General features: G+C 36.2%; 1 protein-coding gene across 1 annotated transcript in view; it reads right to left on the reverse strand.

Annotated features, from left to right (window-relative positions):
* The window catches only part of LAMA2 (laminin subunit alpha 2), a 395,150-nt gene that overhangs the window by 365,851 nt on the left and 9,985 nt on the right, over nt 1-19,314 (reverse strand). Inside the window, exons 2-5 of the mRNA XM_040449243.1 lie at nt 12,925-13,104; nt 9,935-10,024; nt 8,470-8,587; nt 2,695-2,873 (exon numbers count right to left, since the gene is read on the reverse strand). Of these exons, the coding sequence (XP_040305177.1) occupies nt 2,695-2,873; nt 8,470-8,587; nt 9,935-10,024; nt 12,925-12,978 (441 nt within the window). The 5' untranslated portion in view covers nt 12,979-13,104. The remainder of the gene's footprint in view (nt 1-2,694; nt 2,874-8,469; nt 8,588-9,934; nt 10,025-12,924; nt 13,105-19,314) is intronic.

Genomic DNA, 19,314 nt, shown 5'->3' on the forward strand with positions numbered 1-19,314 from the left:
TTAGCACAGCCTCAGTAACATATGGGACACAGTCAGGGAACCTGATGTGTATTGTAGTTAAAGTTTCAAAAGGAAAAGAGATAGTAGAGCTCAAATAGGAGGTCTCTGTTTCTTTTCATTCTCCTTCTCTGCCTCCTCCTTCTCCCTTCTTCCTTCTATTCTTACACATCTTATTCTTGTTATTATTTTTCTTAATCTTGTTCTTTTTCATCTTCTCCTTTTTCAAAAACCCTTCTTTCCTTCTCCTTCTCTTCCCTTTTTCACCCCACCTTCCCCTTCTTTTAACAAACATTTATTTTATAAAAATGTTTATTTATTTGAGAGAGTGAGTGTGTGCGAACAGGGGAGGGGCAGAGAGAGAGGGAAAGAGAGAATCCTAAGCAGGTTCTCTACTGTCAGTGTAGAGACTAACATGGGGCTCAAACTCACACTCCTTGAGATCATGACCTGAGCTGAAATTAAGAGCCAGATCCTTAACCTACTGAGCCACCCAGTCACCCCCTAACAAACATTTTAAATGTAAAAAACATTCTTTGCTTGTAGGACATGGAAAAATTGGCCACGGGCCAAATTTAATCTAGGGTCCACAGTTTGCCAATACATGAACTAACTACTAAAATGTGAATATAAAGAAAATGCCTTGAATTCAGAGAATTAAAGACACAATATACACACTGACATAAAGATTGCAAAAGAAGGAAGAGATTTATATACATAAACATGATTGTTTATGTGTATACTTTTAAATAATCTGGTTTAAACTGCCAGACTAATAAAGGAAACTTAGATATAGGATATAAACCAATATTTGAAAATCTTGCTAATAACATTCAATAATTTTATAATTATTTTTATAATAATACATAAATATACTGAGATTTAACAAAATACATCCAAGTTCTCTATACTGTAAACACCACTGTGAATAATTTTAAAACATTTTAACAAGTCAAAAGATATACTATATTCATTGATTACAAGACTCAATATTGTTACTGTTAGTTCTTCCATATTTGTATTTACATTCTATACAACAATCCCAGCTAACATTTCTGTATTGACAGGTTCATTCTAAAATTGTATGGGGAAAAAATTTTATGGGAATATATAGAAACTATTATGTCCAAAACAATCCTCAAAAGGAAGAATAAAGTTGGTGTATGTACATTTCTGATTTCTAGATTCATTAAAGCTAAAGTAATTGAGATAGTGTGCTATTAACACCAGGATGGACATATAAATCCATGAGACAGAACTAGAGCTCTAGAAATTGACCCACAGTAATTTATTCACATGATCAAACCACATGATTTGCAACAAATGTCTCAAAGCAATTTAAAGGAGAAAAAGAAGTTTAAAAATAAAGGTTCTGAGGGGCGCCTGGGTGGTGCAGTTGGTTAAGCATCCGACTTCAGCTCAGGTCACCATCTCACGGTCTGTGAGTTCGAGCCCCGCGTCGGGCTCTGGGCTGACAGCTCAGAGCCTGGGGCCTGTTTCAGATTCTGTGTCTCCCTCTCTCTCTGCCCCTCCCCCGTTCATGCTCTGTCTCTCTCTGTCTCAAAAATAAATAAACGTTAAAAAAAATTTTTTTTTTAAATAAAGGTTCTGAAACAACAGTTTAACCATGTAGATCCCAATCATTATTTTATGTCACACTCAAATATTTGCTTGAGATGGGCCATAGATCTAAAAGCTAAAATTGTAAAGTTTCTAGAATGAAAAAACAAAAACAAAAACAAACATATCTTGGCTTAAAAGAATACTTCGTAACAGAAAATCTAGGAATAGCCAATAAGCACTTAATCTGAAAATTAAATACAAAATAGGATCTGCTGTAAATTCATAAGAGAAGATCTGTGGTAGCACAAAGCATCAATGGGAATGATTTAGTGATTGCCAAATACCTACTTGCCACACTCACTGTGTCCACTAGAATAGCTACTTCATAAAGATAGTCAACACCAAATATTAGAGATGATATAGAATAACTAGAGCTCACAGACATTTTTGGTGACCATGTAAAATACTGTTACTAATTTGGTAAAATGTTAGCAGTTTCTTACAAAATCAAACATAAAAATATCCTCTAAAGCAAGTATTCTAGTCCTAAATGTTTATGCAAGCAAGGTAAATCAAACAGGACCCAAAAAGACTTACATAAAATATGTCTTTCTGTGAATAGGTTTTATTTCCTTTAAGCAGCGTTTTGTAGGGGCTAGCCAAAAACTGAAAATGACACTAACAGCCACAAACGGAATGTATTAAAAATTGCAGTACATTCATGCAAAAAAATACTCATCAGAGTCAGTGATTTTTTTCTAAAAAAGAACTATCGATGCACACACACTACAGATAAGTCTTTAAATGTTATACTGAGGGAAAGAAGGAACACAAAACAGTATGTAGTTTATTTCAAATTATGAAATTCACTACGAGGCAAAACTCAGTTATGTTTTAAAAATCAAAACAGAGTTTGCCAAGGAGTGAGGATTGACTGGAATGGGGTACAACGGAACTTTCCAGAAAGATGGAAATGTTTTATATCATGGTTTCCCTTTTGACACATTCCTAGTCACCTCTTAGAACTTGCAGTCCAACTGTTCAAAGAAGTTTTCAAAATTATTTTTCTGTATGATACACCTCTGTATGAAAAAGCCAGAAATAATACTTCATGAAAGAAAAAGTATGCTTTACCCCTTTGGGTCTGAAGAAGCCATCAATGCATGTCTCACAGTTTATACCAGCAGTATTTTGGGTACAATTCACACACACACCCCCTCCAATGTACTTTCCATGTATATTTAAACTCAGATTTCTTCTGGCAACATTTTCATCATAATAGCATTCTTCAGCTTTCCCATGACAATTGCATGCTGCATTAGAGAAAAATAAATTTATAAACATTAATTTCAGGTTTCAGATGTATTCAAAAATCATTTGCCGTTACATAATAGATTTTTATTCTCAATGAGAAATTATATCGTGTGTATATATGTGTATATATATATATATATAATCAGTACAAAAGTATGTAGAAAGTTTTTGGATTTACTGAATATATTAATAAATTCACATTTTAATGGAACATGAAATAACTAAAACATATAAATTAAGCTGAATCATATGAAACTGCCAATATTTGACTGACTTTATCTTACAAAACTAAAATTTCATATGGTTAAACCCACAATTTCCTATTATGTTAAACAATGAATTATTGAACTGTGGTAGTGAATTGTTAATATCCAGGTAATCTGTACTGGTTAATTATTATATGTGAATCTCCAGGTGCTAGATCCTATAGGTAAAAAAGGGCACTTAGGACTCCGATCGTTCCTTTTTTGTACTTCTAATAATAACTAAAACTTGGGGGTTTTATATGCTATGTTCTCTTCTAAGTGTCTTATATTTATTACCACTGATTTTAATTCTCAAAATAGCTTTATGAGTTAGGGACTTATATTAACCACTTTTCATTTATTAGGAACTGAGACAAAGAGAAGTGAAATAATTATAAAAGGTAACCAAATCAGGGGTGCCTGGTAGACCACGTGACTCTTGATCTGGAGGTTGGGAGTTTGAGCCCTGCATTGGGTGTGGAGATTACTTAAAAATAAAATCTTAAAAAAAAAAAAAAAAGGTAACCCAATCAGTCCTGTTAACCCCACTCTGAAGTCAGGCTCCAAGTTCACAGGGCTAACCACTGGCACAAATCCTTTTCTTATATCTGATAAGAGATATAAAATATATGATAAGTGCCAAGTAATCAGGACTAAATGTGAGCTGGTTTGCTTAGTGGCTGAGATCACACGGTCTTGCACCAGTCTTGGATCTCTAGTACTTAGTACTCATGTAATGTAGGGAACTTCTTAATTTCACAATGGCTCAGTTTCCATAAACACAGAGAGGTCAATAGTAAATACCAGACAGGGATATTTAAAAGCATTAAGTGAGAAAATGCCTGTCGAATCATTAGCATAATGCCTTGTAAATAAGTTCTTAATTGATTTTCCTGCCCACCCCCCTCCCTTTGATCCTCCTCATCTTCAGCATAGGAGTTCAGAAACGTGAAAAAATTGCTCCCTCAGAAAGACTGGGTAAGGCTTTATAAGATGGATAAAATTTATTTTAGGATGTGAACTAGGGAAAAAGATATCTTATGCAGAATCTCCTTCCTCAGATCCTGAATTTCTTTGGTGTTCTTGCATGGATTTCCACATATATGTGTGTTTGGTGGGATGGGGGGGGGGGCAGTATATGTGTGTATGCAGGCTCATGTGTGGGGCACATAACTCAATCCTTTATTTTTTTTTCCACACGGGAAACATTTATATACTGTTCTGAACTATTTCCAAATTTTACTAACACTAAATACCATAGCTCTTTCTCTATTAGCATGTTTCCCCAAGGCTGCACAGGATACTTCTTGAATGGGATGCTTATCAGATCCCTATTAATGGGCAGTTACACTGTTTCCAGATTTCTCTGTGATAAGTAACACTGAGTACATCCTGGGAGAACAAAGAAGTCAGGGAGAAGTGGGGGGTTCTGTGTCAGACTGCTTCCCATTTGCCAGTTGAGTGACTCTGAAGAGAAAATTGAAATCTTGGTGTTATTTTAGTGCTTCCCTCTTAGGGTTGTTGTGATAAAGCAAAACACCTGTTGGAATGCCTGAGCCATAGACTACATCTATAGACTAAGTGCCTACAAGTATCATTTCTAGGCCAATTTTAACTTCAATTAACTTGAAAAATGTCCCTCCAAAAATGCTGCCAAATTACTCTCTGTTCAACATACATGATAAACTGTTTAACCATAGCCTTACCAACACTACGTACAATCAACCCTCTTAGGTCAGTTCCTGGACATAGCAAACATTTGAGTATTTGTTGAGCGAATAAATGAACACTTTGATGAGTTAAAAAGAGTATTTTCATTGTTTTAATTGGTACTTCTTTAATTATGAATAAGTGGGATAACCTCTGTAGGGTTATAAGTCTTTTCTTTTCCTGAGGAATCCCTGTTCTAATCTTTGCCCATTTTTAACCGCTGTATTGAATTTTCTTCTTTCTTATTCTATAGAAGCTGTCTTAATATGGTAAGAATATTATATCCTTGTCATGTTTGTAGCAAATACCTTCCCCAGTCTGTTGACTCTTGATTTAGAACAGAGTTTTCTTGCCATACTGGTGGAAAGTTTTCAAACTTTATTATAGGGAACCTATAGTCATAAATATAAATCACTAGGCATTATAAGCAGTTTTATATCTTTCAGACAATACACAAGAATTCTTACAAATCCTGTTGTAACAATATATTGGAAGAAACGGTCAAGATTCTGCTTCCAGTGTAAGTAGAGGGAAATATGGAGGAATGTAAATCCATTCTCACGTCATTTAGATTTAGCATTTATAAACATGAGCCAGTGTAGGTAAAACACTGATGTTTGGGAGTCCTGCTTTTCACATGCCATGCAGCAAGGGCCCTCTGCCTACAGCCCTGGTTGCTGTTTAAATGGCCCCCCACCAGTGCAGCTCCCCATTTATAGCCTCAGAGAATGCGGATAGTACCTACTCACAAAGAGCAATTTTTCACTCTGCCATCAGCAGTTTGCTATTTCACAGAACGTCAAAGACACGTGATGGAAACAGTCTTTAGCTCAGGCTTAGCAATGGAAGAAATATTCTTTGCTCTCTAAAGATATATCCTGCTTCAAATGAGCCAGATTGATGAAAATCCAAATCAAACTCAAACGAATTAGTAGGTAATTATTCATCTTTTAGAAGGATTTGTCACGTTACCGAAGGATTTTTCTGCATATTAAGGTGATTGGAGCACGGTTCAACTTTGAAAAGAAAATTTTTCATACCAGCTTTTAGGAACGCACATATTACCAAAAAACTCAGTACCTATGCGAGGTTTTGTGATTTGGACTCCTATTGTTAATTTGTGGGGAAAAAAGAGAAACATTTTTTTAAGCTTGGAAATACCACCTCCCATCTGTCCCACAAGAAAAAGGTTATTGTTTCAGACAGCCACTATTTAAAAAATGTAACAAGCGGCAATCTGCTTTTGTGTTGCTTTGTCCATCCCTGCTGCTACCAAATTTAAGCTACACTTTTTGTTTTCTTGTTTAAACATATATACACAAGTGGGGAGGGGTAAAGGATTTTACAGAACCATCTAACATTATGTAGTTATAACTGTGCCAGAGAATGTCAGGGGCAACAGGAAGGATCCCTCTCCCGTGCTACCCCTTCTTGTGATTGCTTTTATTCCACCAACAGAAGAGGAACATGATTAAATTTAAAGAAGTTTGAGACGATGAGTGGTATTTCACTTAAATTCACTCTTAGGGATGAATGTCCGCTCTCATCGGGAGAAGATGTGGAGAATCCGAGGGATTGTCAAGGAATGGGGGAGGGGATACATGAAGTAAACAATGGCTGGGCCACAGGATGCCCCTTTTACCACAGTGGGTGGTGGTGGCACATTTCTGCAGATATAATTCAGTAAAGATGGGTGATTTCTAAACCAAAATATCTTCACAAGCAGGGCGACACAAATCAAAATGCAAAAAAAGGCGAGTACAGAAAATGGAGGGACTCAAGACATGGATAGTATATGCAGAATTTTAAAATTTTATGGTTAGGGAATTTTATGATTAAAGTTTACTATGATTCAATAGTTTTAAGGACCTACTATGTCTGATACATGATACATTATGGTAAAGTTTTTTTTTTTCTATAAAAATACAAAGTTGGTATTAGCTTAAAGGTCTACCAAACCTGTTTGGGGGGCGTTGTATACCTATGGAACTGAAAACATGTGGTTAGGGCTCACTAAGATATTAATATTTGAATTCAATTGAATTGGGCTTCATGGATGGTTTAGATTTATAGCTCAGCACAAGTCTTTGTTTTTAGGTCCCATCTTGGCCTGTGCAGATTTCCAGAAACACAGGTTTCTCTAGCATCCCTGTCATGGGCCAGTTGGCAGTATTAGGCTAAAAGTCATGTGTTACAGTTCTTGGGTATTTCCCTTCTGAATAAAACCTAGACATATGGGTTACCTTCAAAAGTGATAATATTAAAGTATTAATGAATATTTGTTGACACATGTTTGCACAGCCAGTTTTACTATTTTTCATTACTGGCTTTTTTCTTGGTTGTCACTGTCCCATAATTGCTACAGCATAGTTTATGCTAATGATTATCACTGGTGCCATTTCTAATTCTAGTATTTTATACTGTTACTAATGAGAAACCATACATTTAAAATATTTATTATTAGTATTAAAATAAATATTCTATTTCTATGAATTTGTTTCCTTGTCTTCTCTGTTACCTTTTATTCTCATATTCTTCCCAGCTACTGCACCCAAACATCACCCTTTAAGAGGTGTAACTAATGAACCAGAGTGGTTTTGTTTTGTTTTGTTCTGTTTTTTTTTGTTTTTTAGGTAATAATATAGGTCTAACCAGTAAGGCATAATCTCTCCCCTTTGGTTTTTCTCCATTTACTAGATGAGTGGTATTCAAAAGCTATTTACTAGGGCGGGAAGCTACAAAGGAAGAAGGCAGAAAAAACTGGAGCTATAGTGGTTCCAGAATCGTTTTGTAAACATATAAACACATTTAGAAAACTAGTCCCCATAGACCGTAGGTTTTGCTGACTGCTTATTTGCATTTTGAGGACTGTGTGTGTGTGTGTGTGTTTTGTGTGTGTGTATGTGTATTTTTGTATGTATGTATGTGTGTGTGTGTGTGTGTACATAGTTGACCCTTGAACAATATGGATTTGAACTGAACGGGTCTACTTATATGTGTATTTTTTTCAGTTAAATATATTGGAATTTTTTTTTTTTGGAAATTTGTGACAATTTGAAAATATTCACAAATGAGCCATATAGCCTAGAAATAAAAAAAAGAATTTAAGAACAGGTTAGATAATATTGTAAGAATGGAGTATATAATACATATACCATACCAAATATGTGTTAATTGTGTTATTGGTAAGGTTTCTGATCAAGTAGGCTATTCATGATTAAGTTTCTGGAGATTCAGTTATACAAAAATTTTTGTTTGTGTGGGGTGTCAGCTTCCTAACCTCCACATTGTTCAAGGTCAATCATGGAGGGGTGTGTATATGTGTGTGGATAAGCTAGAGATCTATCCTGATGATGGTAAGTGTACACTATGCTTTTACTATGCTTTTATCTATTTCTCATTATGTCTACACAGTGGTAAAGTCATAGGCATTTGGTAAGTTTCGTCAAATTAAAAAAAAACAAACAAACAAAAAAAACTGAGGAACTAAAACAGCAGGGTAAAGGAGCCTACCAGCTATTGCCCTGGATAAAATATCTAAACTGGAAACAGGCACTTACCTAAAATCACCACATGTTTATATTACCTGCATACCAGAAAAGGAAGAACCACATAAATTGCTGAATTCTCAGGAACATACCTTCGCATTCAGTTTTAGTCAGAAAAGTGCCAGCTCTCCAAGGTTTCTGATGGAATCCTGGACAGCACTGATCACAGCTATCCCCACATGTATTATGCTCACATTCACAGCGGGATTTCTGGTCAGAAATTGGGGGCAAAGCATAATTTTAATAATTTTGAGAGCCATAAATGAAGGGTTTTTCCCAAAAGATAGAAAGAAGAGAAAAGAAAACTTTGAGACCATGTACCAAAATGTGAAACTCCTGTCAGTCTGGAAAGAGGTGCCAGACTTGGGAGTGGATATATTTGATCAACACCAGCCTACTGGAATCACTGGGCTCAGGTTTAGAAGAGAGCAGAGAGGCCCAATTGAGAATGGTCTTAAAGACTAAAACCCCTTCTATGATCCCTGAGATCTACAGGTTTTCTGGTTTGGGATGCAAAGTACTGTTAACATTTGGGGGGTGTGGGAAGAGGAGAATAGGTTCATAGGCATCAAAGGGCATCATAGAAATCTAATGTCCCAGGACTGAATCTCCTTCCTGTGTGTGTTCTGAGTACAGTCTCAATTCATCATTGGAACTGGTCCTGTAAGGCTGCCTTGTGGGCTCACACAGCTTGGGAAACACTGCCCATCAGTTCACACGATCGACAACACCCACACCTGCAGAAAAGCCGTACCACAACCTTGCCAGAAAAATATGCCAGGGCATTTGAACCTTCCCTAGCAAGTAACACTATGATGCAGTAGAAAACCAGCTTTGAGAGAAATACCATTTGTACTACAGTTTTAGAAGAAAAAAAAACTATACATAGGTAACTATGTTCACTGATCTTACTACTCTATATGTTTCTTCCATATAATATATACTAGATGATTTTGCATTTCACCAGCTTATGACTGAGAAAAATAGATGTCCATTCATCTTTTGAGGTTGTACTTACTTAATACATTGGCATTAATGAAAAATCCAAGCCAAGAGCATAATTCTAGCATTTTCTGACCTGGCAGTTCCATCACACTCTTGAATACATTCTTCAATCCCTCTCTGTATTGCTCCTGCCCCACCTTAGCCCCCTGTTCCACGGCCATTCATATTTACTTCCATGCACAGTTTTCATGTTTGCATTAATTTTTTTGATGAAAACCTTTAAAAGAAATGGTCTGGTTGATTGATGGCAGGCGTTCTTTAAACCTAAATCATACAGCAGGCTGTCATAGCTAGAGAGGTTTCAAAATAGATAGACCAGTTTTGGAGACTTTTTGGGAAAAAAAAACTAATCTGTCTTTTGATACTGTGATGGCTGACTTCAAAGTCTATCATCCTAACTGCCGGCTCTATTTCACCCTGGCATGACTCTCTGTTACACCGCCTAAGTGGGGACCTGACTCCCATTCATAGCATCCCTGTCGGCAAAGTGTCTCATGAAGCATTTTACAGTTGAGAGTTTCATTTTGCTAAGCATCCTATAAATATACATACATTTGTCACTGGATCAAGTGGACAAGCCCTGGCATGACCGTAGCAGATGCACATCCCTCCGACCGAAATATCCTTGACCGAGTAGTAATACTGCAAAAAGCAATCCAGGGAGAAATCCTGTTAAGCTGACTGAAAGGTGTAAGTAACAAAAGGGAACATTCACTTAAAAACTTGACTTTCTGCTTTTATCTTTCGTTGGAAGCAAGAGAGAAGGACAGAGGGCTCACAAAAGGTATCAAGTAACTGTTATCATAGCCCAGAGAAAGAATGCCTCTCATGTATGTTTGGTGGCCATTTTTAAAATTTCTTTCCCACAGACGTACAAAGTCTATGCTGGAGTATTTATTATTTGACAGCAAGTTGTTATGCCAGGGTTGGGGGGGGATGTGGTAAGTACAATAATTCCTCATAAAAATGGGTTTATGTAGTTTTGTGAAAGAAAATCTCCTTTATTGCCATAATAGGAAACTCGGTGATCATTAGTCACATGTGGACTGTTTTACTTGACGGATTTGAAGAAACTCAACATACTTAGAGGAAATCATGCTCAGAACAAAATATGTCTTAACCACATTAAGATGAAATAGAAGGTAATGAAGTACAGGATTGATTTAACAAACTTTAAGGAGTAATTTCTATGAGTGCAACAATCGCTTTTTTCATTATTATGTTAAAACGTCCATGTTATCACTTTCTTATCTGAAATTAATATAGGTCTATGTTTTTAAAGATAATTTATAACTATACTACTAGACTATTTAAAATTTTTAATTAATATGCATATAACATTTCATAATTGTGAGAGTATTTCACATTATCTTATAGAATCTAGGTAACTATCTCAGTGGTAGATAGTCCTACTATTCCAATCATTCACATTAAAAGAACCCAGCAAGAATAAGTAGGTAAACACAAATCTGAGTTCCCTAACTACAAATTCCATTTTTCCATTTACTTCTTTTTTTTTCTTTTTCTCTTTGGTTTTGTTGTTTACATAGAGTATCCTTTATAATATTTTTGTTACTTCTATTACTTCATATACCTAGACCTTGACCTTGAAATAAAACTTGCTAGAAGTTTAGCTAATGTAAAAGTCTGCTTCTCACTAACTTCATCACTTAATAATACAGATATGAACAGGGATATTTGCTCAGAAAGCTGATACAGTACTTTTGTAGATGCTTTTAAAACTAAGAAATCTGTTTTTAAATATAAACTCATAGCGCTTCACTTTTGAGTCATGAAGAGGAGCTGAAATTCAATATCCTATTTTTATATATTTAAATTTATACGTAGTGTTTACTGAACTTGAGTACTTTCAAAGGACTTATTTATATGTTGCATTTTACTGCACTATTTTAAAGGCTCTTGAACAATGAAGTTATAAATAATAGATGTGCCTCCCAACCCCCACTCTGCCTTCTGCAAAAGATGATAAAAGGAACATATTTATTTACATTGATTTTTTTTCTCTGTTAGATATACTGTCGGAAAAGATTAAATTTCACTTCAGAATTACTCAGTCTTCCTCACTGTATATTTTCAAGTCGTGCCAAAATTATAATTAAACATGATTTTTTAAACAAGAATCTACACGTTGCAGAAAAATAATGATTACTTCTGCATAAGATAATTTACAATATGCTGCAATATTATGCAAGGGAAAATTGTTTCAGGTTTGGAAAGTACAGGGCACTAAAACATCCAACATGTGTTGTATGGGGATAATCAAACTTTAAAAGTTATTTCTGTAATGATGGAGTGGTGAGGTGTAAGTTAAGTAATGAGAAGAAAATATATATGAGGGGTATTCATGAACTGTGAAAAGTGCTGCTGTTCAATATTTAGTGTGCTAGTTCAGCAATTTGTAACTTGTGGCAATAGTCAGGCCTTTTAGAATTAAGTGCATCATTCTAGAACTAAGTGCTGTGTCTTACCATCTTACTTTCCCTCTACAATCCTATTTCCACCTTCACCTCCAGTCATATAGTAGATATTCTGTTAGCATGGATTTTCTTTATGGACTTAGAGCTGAATTGGTAATAATGTCCTAGTTGTGTAGCCACCTATAAGGAGTGCGACATAAACCAGTGAATGTGGTGAGGAGTAGGTAGGAGGAAACACAATTATTACTCATAGGATCTGGACTAATCATGTATGTCACAATCCACACATTCCAGCTTAACACTGGAAAACAGCCTTTCTGTGAGCTCCTGTTTTCAAAGAGCTATTAAAAGGGATGCTGTCATTTCTGTTGTTGTTGTTTTTTTCTGATGTTCTATTTATAAAAGAAAATAAAACAGTGTAAACAATCTGTTTTCCCCTACAGTAGTGTTTTTTTTTAACTATAGCTTGTGACTCAATGAAACATAAAGTTAAATTATTTGAATGGGCAAAATGGTCCACAGAACAGCAACACTCACATCACCTAAGAACTTGCTAGAATTATTCTTTCTCAACTCTGCCCTAGACCTACTGAATCAGAATTTGCATTTCCATAATACCACCAGCTAATTCTATTCATATTAAAGTGTCAGATATATTGTAATGTGTATATGCATGTGCATGTGTGCGGACTGAGTTGTGATATAAAATTTAATTCTTAGTGTGGGTTGTGGCCAAAAATGTTTCAAAGCCACTGCACTTCCTACAATAGTTCCCCAGGGCCAATTATAATAGTAGAACAGATAGCTAAAGTGACAAAACTAATTTAGTCTTCAAAAATAAGATTACGAACTAGGTATTATAATCTCCATTTTACAAATGAGGAAATGAAAGGTTAAAAATGTTAAGAGTTTGATAAATGTTACATATCTAATAAGTGACAGAGTTTGGATTTGAACCAAGGATGGTTATGCTGAATTTTAGTCTAGCAACAAACCACTCCTACAAATCAATATTAAAGATACCTTGTTAAATTATTTAAAAATTAATTGATTAACAGTAAAAAATATCATTTACAGGCTGCAATATGATTCCTCATAACTTACTCTTCGTGTGACAATCGGGTCAATTTCTCTTGGGTCTTTGTGAGCAAACATCATCAAGTCGGCATTCAGGGTGCGGATTCTCTGAAATCTCAGGCGAATATAGCGAGCGGAGGTGAATTCCAGCAGTTCAGGAGAAGGGTCATCGGCACTTGGTCTCCCATTGATCAAAGAGATGTGTATCTACACAATATGGGAAATGATTTAACAAGGAAAGTTACCAAAAATAAAATACCTGGCTTTTTCTGATTTTTCTCGGAAGAATAAAATTAAGCTTCACTTCTCTCAATTAGGCAGACACAGGTTCATATTTACTCCCTGGAATCTAGTAAAGTAATTGAGGAAGTTTACGGACCTTTAATACTTGTATAAGCAATTCATTTGTTTATATGTTAAGTGTTCTCTATATACTGTGATTCCCCATTTTCTTTTGTTCCAAGGCATGGCATCTACTTGATTTTCCTAGGATTTCCATAAAATCTTAAGTCGATCATTTTTTTCTGAAACTTATTATGTGCTAAAATTATTTCAGAATCTGGTATATAGTAGGAAACCAGAAAACTTGATTTAAAAAAAGTTACAAAATATCGGATAAAACAGGAACCCATCAGGAACTTAAAGTAATTCTAAAATTGAAACTATCTAATTATACAGCCTTAAAATATATACAGTGAAAATCGACACATTACAAGGAAACTAGACAAATCTACAGTCACAGTGAGAGATTTCAATAGGTTGTTTTTTTATTTTTTTTTAGAAATTGATAGATCAGACAGAGAAAAAATTACCAAAGATTTAACATAGTCTATGAAAAATACACTCTATGAAAATACATTAAAACCTGGATGGAACAGTAAATTTTTTAGGAAAACAATTAGCACAATTGACACCAGAAAAAACAAAATCTAATCATATAAAAATTGGAGAAATTAGCAAAGAATACCTTCTAAAGGTGCACAAAGCCCACATTCTCTCACAGGGATCTCGGGATAGAGAATTGTAATGAGGGAAAACTAACAAAACCGAAAGTACTCCTATTACAAATAAAAAAAAAATGATTTCCCTAATATCTGAAGAGCTTCTGTAAATCAGCAAGAAAGAAATATCAACAACTAACACAAAAACCCAAAAGATGTAAGGGACTATTCCAAGAAAAGGAAATATTACTGGCTGTTAAGCTTTCGATAAGTCAATGAACTTCACTCATAATAACAGCAGCTAATTTAAAACACAACAAAAAACTTTTCCCATTTTTTAATGTTGTTGAAACCTAAAAATGCGTTTAATACTCTCTGATGGCAAGACTAAAGACATACAGGCATTCTCAAACACTTACAGGTGTGAGCGTAAATGGCACAAACCACTATGAAGGTGAATTCAGGAATAACTATCAACACTACAAAAGCCTAGAGTTTTGACCTAGAAATCCCACTTATGGGAAAATATCCTACATATATTATATATATGTATATGGCATTTTATTGTAATAGCAAAAGACTGCAAACAATCTAATTACCATCAATAATGTACAACTGGTTAAATAAGTTCTACATCTATATAATGAATTATGTGCACCATACAAAGAAATGAAGAAACTCTCAATATACTCAAGAAGTACAGTACTTCACGTTTTCTGTACTTTGTAAATGCATTATTATTCCCTATACAATAAATCAAATAGAAATTATTCAAGAAACTTGAAATTGACTCATAGGTTTTGGACAGAAAACATACACACACACACACACACACACACACACGCACACACACATACACACACACACACAGGAGGCTAAGAAGACTGGGATGTGAGAAGAGTCTGTGCTGGTCTGAGGGTTGTCCCAGAACACAACAGTCTGTACATACACTGGGAAACTGTGACTTGGGATCACCTACAGGAATTTTCATCCACTTTTGCAAGATGATAAATCATGTGTGTTAATTATGTTTTTTGACAGGGGAGGCAATGATATGTTTCCATTCCTAACATCCTGCATTTAGATAATCCCCGAGAGCTTTTACAAACTGACTGCCAATAAACTACCGAATCACTAGAAAAATAAATATAGCAAACTCTGGATGAGAAACTAATTCTGATGCCACAAAGAATAAATTCAAAATGGCTCGTGAGAAAAATATGAAATGTCCTAGCTATTTGAGTCTACCTTCGATACTTAGTAGAGAATAAATTCACTTAATCAACACATTTGAGGCTGATAGAATGCAAAATCTTCCAAAACACTGAATCTCAAAATACTGAATACTCTCCCTCTAATGTAGGAAGTTCTAAAAGATTTAAGTAGGTCTTGTATATTCCACAGTTCTGGCACCTAGCAGGTGAGCCAGCAATACGTTTAAAATTAAGTTGTCTGTGTGACTTATGAATGTTATCAATTAAGTGTAAAGAATGAATAAATAGACACATGAAGCAATGAAAATTCGTTACCCTTAGAGATTTTGGCATCCAAAAAATCACCAGTGCCCTTGAATTCATGCTTAAATTTGTATCTTATCAAACTCTTTTTATTGCTTCTAAAAGTGCTCCTTGAAATAAAAGAGAAAATCACCACATGTCCAGGATTAAAATTATTAAATTTTATTTGGTGTTAATGCTATGGGAACCATATTTGTACTGTATATGGAATCAGTCAGTTCCTCATTTAAACATACAGGAACTTTAAAAAATGGTGCACATGCTCTCATTTAGGTTAATAAACCATATGATAGCAATATAGAGGATTCGGCAAAAGAACATTTCTCCTCACAGCTTCGGTATTTTCATCAAGCCACTCTGCCAAGAGATCTTGTGAGTATAGTTAGTCCCAAGCTGTTTCTGGGACATAAAACCAGCCAGCTGTTTGGCCATGTTGTGTGCAGCTTCCTTCTATCATTTTTTTTCCCACTCTCCTTCAAAATAAATCATAATATTAGATAGGATATTTCCACTGGCACTTTGCTGTGTAATTCCAAGTCCACTGGAAAGCTTAGCATACTTCCTGATCTCCTGTGGGGCGACAACTGGAGGGTGTCTATCTTCAAAAAGATGAAAAGTGTCAGTCCTTAAGACCACCGCTGTCTTGCTGCGAGACCGTGGGAAGCCTGTGGCAGTCTGGTATCTTCTGAAATGATTTCCATTACAGACATGTTGGAGAGTGTATGTTCATGCTGTCAGAGGAATTCATTCCAACTGAAAATATCAGCCTGATTAACAGCCGGCTTTCTAGATTTTAAAATTATACTCTTCTTTGAAATTAGTTTGCACAGATAAATAAAAATTAAAAAAAAAAAACCATGAGAAATATCTTTGTTTATGACCAAATGTCTAAATCAATATTATACTCTACCCATCTAAATTAATTCTGTTATTAGTGTAAGCATACTCTTTAAATCACATCTCCTTTGCAGATGGATAAGACCTCTGTGCTTTGATAGTGTTTTTGCCTTTATGATTAGAATATAACTTAAAAATAGTTTTTTGCAGCAATTAATCAATTCTAGTATGGATACTTGTCCCTTATTATTATGTTTTTCTATTTATATTACTACAGTTGTTTTAGATTTCTGGAAGAACTACAATCCTAATATGTTCCCCCATGATACAAGTTTATTGACTGAATGGATAGGTGGGAGAATGATCGTTAAAGATGATTAATAATTATCAGAAACTTTGAAATGAGTAGTACTCTCTTCATATATTTTAAAATCCCATTTTCTTTCGTATTTTTTATTTAAGAGAGAGAGAGAGAGAGAGGGCAAGCAGGAGAGAGGGGGCAAATGGTGAGAGAGAGAATCTTAAGCAAACTCCCCACTCAACACAGAGCCCAATGTAGGGTTTGATCCTATGACCTTGGGATCATGACCTGAGCCAAAATCAAGAGTTGGAAACTCAACCGACTGTGCCACCCAGGTGCCCTTAAAATCCCATTTTTATTACTAGTCTGTAAGTGTGCCAATGAAATAAGTACAACAACTTGAGAGTGAGGTGATCCCAGGAGATAGAGCAATAAAATCCATAGGTGCTGGATGAGATTAGCTATCTATAGCTGTGGTCAAAGAATCTGTATATAAATGGGTGGCTGAGACTCGGGGGAACCTCTTAAATCCAATCATGCTTAATATAATATTTTAGAGAGGGAGAATAAGATTTCAATAACTTTGAAAAATGAGCCTAATCACTTTTATTTTGTCCTGGGAGGAAAAAAAAGGCATATATTTGGAGGAAGGGGGTAAGCTGTGGGAAGCTTAGGAAAAGGGGATATAGCAATAATTTGTCACTGTGTTCTGGCACAGAGCAAAGGCTCTGGTTCTGGCTCCAGGTGGTCAATAGAAACCCCCAAATGATCACTCATCAGTCCTCACCATACTTGATCCATTTGCAGCTTTTAAAACAACTGATGACTCCCATGTTTTGGACACCACACTGTCCTGGTCTTCTTCCTACCTCTCCCACTACCTTTCTCAATCTCCCTCACCGTTTCCTACCTTCTCTTCCCCCCGACTTTCTAATATTGGAGTAGTACAGTGCCCAGTCTTTGGCCACCGCTCTTCTATCCACACTTACTCGTGTGATGATCCCATCAAAGCTCACCAATTTAAATGCCATCTCTAATTGTAGGATTATATAATAATTATATATAATATATGTATAATTATATGTATGATTAATGAAAGTAAAACACATCCCGTGGCAAAAAATACCTACGTGCATATGTACATACATACCATCTATACTGATGTCTCCCACACCTGTATCTTCAGGCCTAACCTCTACTCTGAAGGTCAGGATGCAGAATCCAACTGCCTTCTGGATATACTGATGTGGCTCCCAAATAGGTATCTCAACCTTATATCTCACACTGAGCTCCTGCTCTTCATTCCTCAATCTTCCCAACTTCACTAAATAATTTCAGCTTTTCAGCTACCCAGGACCAACAACTTGGGAGTCCCGCTTGACTGCTTTTGTTTTCTGTGTTCCGGCATCCAATTTGTCTACAATCTTCTTAGCTTTACCCTCAAAATCTATCCAGCACCCAAGCACTTCTCACCACCTCCCCTAAAGCCCTCTTGGTGTAGACTCCCCCTCAGGCACCGCAGGAACTTCCCAGCAGTGCTCGCTCCTACCACTCTCACCACTCTAGAATGTATTTGCAACCATAGAAGCTATTTGTTTATTTGTTTGTTATGGTTGTTTCAAGTTTTTAGTAAATGTGTCCATGAACTTATTCTTTGTATCTTCTGAAAACAAAAATCGCAAGTTTATTTAAAAAAAAATTTTTTTTCAACGTTTATTTATTTTTGGGACAGAGAGAGACAGAGCATGAACGGGGGAGGGGTAGAGAGAGAGGGAGACACAGAATCAGAAACAGGCTCCAGGCTCTGAGCCATCAGCCCAGAGCCTGACGCGGGGCTCGAACTCACGGACCGCGAGATCGTGACCTGGCTGAAGTCGGACGCCTAACCGACTGCGCCACCCAGGCGCCCCAAAAATCGCAAGTTTAATATTAATGATTTAAAATACTATACACCAGGGGCGCCTGGGTGGCTTGGTCGGTTGAGTGTCCGACTCCCGTCGGGCTCTGTGCTGACAGATAGGAGCCTGGAGCCTGCTTCGGATTCTGTGTCTCCCTCTCTCTCTGCCCCTTCCCTGCTCATGCTCTGTCTGTCTCTCTCTCTCTAAAATAAATAAATGTTTAAAAAAATTTAAATACTGTACACCAAAGCCTACTCTTACTATGCTGCATGTTAGTCCATGATTTCTTTACTTCTGTTGGCCAGATGATCTTCAGGAATTTCTGCAGAGTCCTCTTCAACAGATTATATGCAAGAAGTGAAAAGTGGCCAGCAACTATCCGAAAGAGGGTGAGCCACAGCAAAAGAGGCCCATTCCCAGAGCAAGCCCCGTGCCATAATCATATTCAACGTGAGCAGACTGCACCCAAGTTGTCATTTCCTGAATGGGAGCAAAAGTTCTTAGTCTCCTCTACACTTGGCGCTTCAACAGCTATCTTGCATATTCTCTTGAGCTCTGCATCTGTTTCAGGGAGCTCTCTAAAAATTCCTTTGGAAACATAGCTCCACTCCTGTCATTATTTTACTTAAAACCTTCCAATGCCTTTCTATTTCACCATCAGTAAAAGCCAAAATCTTTACAATGAACTCAAATGATCCCAATGCCATTTGTACCTCAAAACACTGACAAAGAAAACAGTAACTTCAAGAACTCCTTTCCTGCTCTTTCTCTACTCACAATACTCCAGCTCGACTGCCATCTTTGCTAGAACATGCCAGATAGGATTTGGCCTTTGGAACTTCGTACTTGGAGTTCCCTTGCCTGGAACGTTCTCTTCCCAGATACTGCAGTGCTCACTTTCTCATCTCTTTCCAACCTTGTTT

This window comes from Herpailurus yagouaroundi, unplaced genomic scaffold (assembly GCF_014898765.1).
Source record: "Herpailurus yagouaroundi ecotype Mexico unplaced genomic scaffold, PumYag 198, whole genome shotgun sequence".
NCBI lineage: Eukaryota > Metazoa > Chordata > Mammalia > Carnivora > Felidae > Herpailurus > Herpailurus yagouaroundi.